The sequence below is a fragment of the Plasmodium reichenowi genome, chromosome 4, assembly GCF_001601855.1.
Source record: "Plasmodium reichenowi strain SY57 chromosome 4, whole genome shotgun sequence".
Taxonomy (NCBI): Eukaryota; Apicomplexa; class Aconoidasida; order Haemosporida; family Plasmodiidae; genus Plasmodium; species Plasmodium reichenowi.
In genome coordinates this window covers 408,112-411,331 of record NC_033649.1, presented here as the reverse complement: position 1 = coordinate 411,331, position 3,220 = coordinate 408,112, and the positions used below count along the sequence as shown (strand labels likewise).

The window sequence follows — 3,220 nt, the reverse complement described above, 5'->3', positions numbered from 1 at the left end:
TATTGTACAATTATAATATTTAAATTATACCTGAGAACATAATACAAAAAAAAAAAAAAGTAAAAAATAATATATTTTATGTTACTTAAAAATAATTATAGTTAATAATGTTTATATAATAAAATGAAAAGTGAAAGGTTAAAAAAAATGTATCAATAAAAGGTCAAATATTATAGATTATTGAAATATGAAAGGTAAATTTAAAAAAGTGTAAAAATATGAACACCATAAAACATACACATAAATATAAATATAAATAAATAAATAAATAAATAAATAAATAAATAAATATATATATATATATATATATATATATATATATATATTAATTTTCTTGAAATGTTTAAAAAAAAAAGAAAGAAGAAAAACTTAAACAAATATGTAATCGAAAAATAAGGTATATATAATTATCACAAAAAAATATACTTAAATATTTACTATGGAAAAAAAGGATGGTCATTTAAGAAATATATAAATTACAAATTAAATATAGAAAATGAAAATGTGCACAAAAAAAAAAAAAAAAAAAAACTATAAAATAAATAAATAATAAACATATATTTATATATATATATATATATATATATATATATATATTTATTTATTTATATATGTGTACACCCGTTTTTAATAACTGATATGTATCTCATAATAATTAAGATGTTATGATTCCATCATATGTTTATTTAAAAAGTTATTCAATTTAAACGTAACTTCATTTATTTTTTCCTTTAGAGGTAATAAGGAAGGTTTATATTCGGTTGATAAGAATAGAGCATTTTGTTTTATATCATTTGGTATTTGAACTTGATCAAAATTGATTAAATCAGATTTCGTTATGACATCAATCCAAGGTCTAAATGGGAACAACCCCCTTAGATAATATCTGATATCTATTTGTGATTTTAAGGATGCAAATTTGTGATCATCTTTTTTTAAAGGATCAAAAACATAGATGACAGCTGATGGGATATTTTTTAGAGATGATAGAGAAAGTTTTTCCATAATATTTCTTTTATCTTCTGGACGATCAATTAATCCTGGTAAATCCATAATTTGTGTCGTAAAAATATCATTATCATTTGCAAACGAATAATGTCCTAAATTCAATTCTTTTGTTGTAAAATTATAATTTGCAACTTTAGATTTGGAATTTGTTATTGAATTAAGTAGACTACTTTTTCCAACATTAGTACATCCTATAATCGATATAGCAGGTTTAGTTATATCAATGTATTTAATTTTTCTAATTTTTTTGATATATGAATTATATATATCAAGCCATTTTCTTCCAGATTGTAAAATAATATTTAAATCTACAATAGCTTCATTTAATGTACGGAAGATTTCTCTACATGTTTTTAAATATTTTAATTGTCCTGCATACATTTTACCAGTAGAAGTTATTAATTTCCTTACTTCTAATATATTATTTAATACATCACTTAAAGAATTAGAAACATCACCGTCTTTATATAAATTGGTTACAGTATTTTCATATAAACTGTATTGGAATGGATGTAGGAATTTTTTTAGATTTCTATGCATATTATAAATATTATTTAATGGTCTAGATAAAAGTTTAGTATATAAATCAATTTTTATACAACACTCTTTACATATTCTTTTTTTGGTATGTTTTTCTTTATTAATATTATTATAAATACTTGTTAATTCTAATTTTATTTTATCTTTTTTGGTTCCTTTTTTTTTTTTTTTGTTTGAAAAATCATCATAAGGTTCAGCGTTCACACTTTTTTTGTCAACATTTTTAATTAAATATAAATTCCCTTTTTCAATAAATTTTAAATATAATAAAGCATCTTTAATAACTTTAGTATTGTCTTTAAATTTGGGCATCTTTTGAAAGACGTTTGCAACATAAGTTTTCACATATGGTTTCTTTTCTTTATCTTTAAATATACTACTATAATCATATACATTTTCAAATATTACTTTTTGTATTCTATTCGGATCATCTTTTACTAGTAGGCTATTGTTTTTATTATTAGTGGTATCACTACTACTTTGTGTATACGAATTATTTTCTTCAATATTTAAACTTTCTTCATTACTACTATAAACTGTCCTATTATTATAATTATTATTATTATTATTATTGTTATTTTGGTTATTTATAATTTTATCATTCATTATATCACTTACATTTTCTGGCTCTATATTATTTACTCCCTCTTGGTTGTCATTTGTTGAACTACTTTGTTTATTTTTTTTTTCTATATTATAGTGTTTATATATGTGCGAAAAATCATAAAACTTTATACTACCTGCTGTATTATTTTGTTTCTTATTCACATTACCATCATTTTGTTCATATTCTGATGAAGATAAGAAGGTACTTTTTTGACGTATGAATTTATCATTTTTTTTTAATTTTTTAGTATTTAAAATGAAATTATGATTTTTTATATATATAAATAGTAAATGATTCTTATGAGTGTGTTTAATATTTTGAAGGTGACAAAAAATTCTACTATAAATGTTTACTAATAAAATTACTTTTACAATAAATTTCATTTTTATAATATATATAAAAATATATTATAAATATATATATATATATATATATATATATATATATATATATTATTTATTTATTTATTTTTTATTTTTTTTTTTTTTAGAGTACTCCATTTTTATTTAAAAAAAAATATGTGAAGCAATTATACGTTTTAAAAATTATAATTCATTAAACGGTGAATATTTTTATGGCTTTCTCTCATTTTATTTTTTCATGGAAAGGTTTATAAGAAAAAGGTATGAAAAAAGGGAAGGGCGGAGAACTTCATTTTTTATACCGAAGGGGCAATAATGGGAACTGTTATAAAGATGGATAAAATAAATAAATATATATATATATATATATATATAATATATGTATGAATGAATGGATGTATTTTATTTCATTTTGAAATAATTTCATCTATACTTTTTGGTATGTTGCAATTTATTACGTTTTTAATTTTGTTAAGATGGTTATATTTATATACAAATGTACGCATATAATATATATATATATTTCATGTCAATATAATTTTTTACTTTGCAAAAATGGATAAAAATATAATATACATTTTTATACATATAAATATGCATATTTTTTTTTTTTTTTTTTTTTATTATTTAGTGAATGCATTCATATTAAATTAAAATTGTGAGATGAATTTTTATTGATTTTATAATATAGTTTATATATATA

General features: G+C 19.1%; 1 protein-coding gene across 1 annotated transcript; it reads right to left on the bottom strand.

Moving 5' to 3' along the window:
• Positions 1 to 663: 663 nt before the first annotated feature.
• Positions 664 to 2,538, bottom strand: PRSY57_0412200 (GTP-binding protein, putative; the record flags this gene model as incomplete). Its single annotated transcript, XM_012905978.2, has 1 exon — positions 664 to 2,538. One exon carries the CDS (start codon positions 2,536 to 2,538, stop codon positions 664 to 666), a length of 1,875 nt encoding a protein of 624 aa, XP_012761432.2.
• Positions 2,539 to 3,220: the final 682 nt, after the last annotated feature.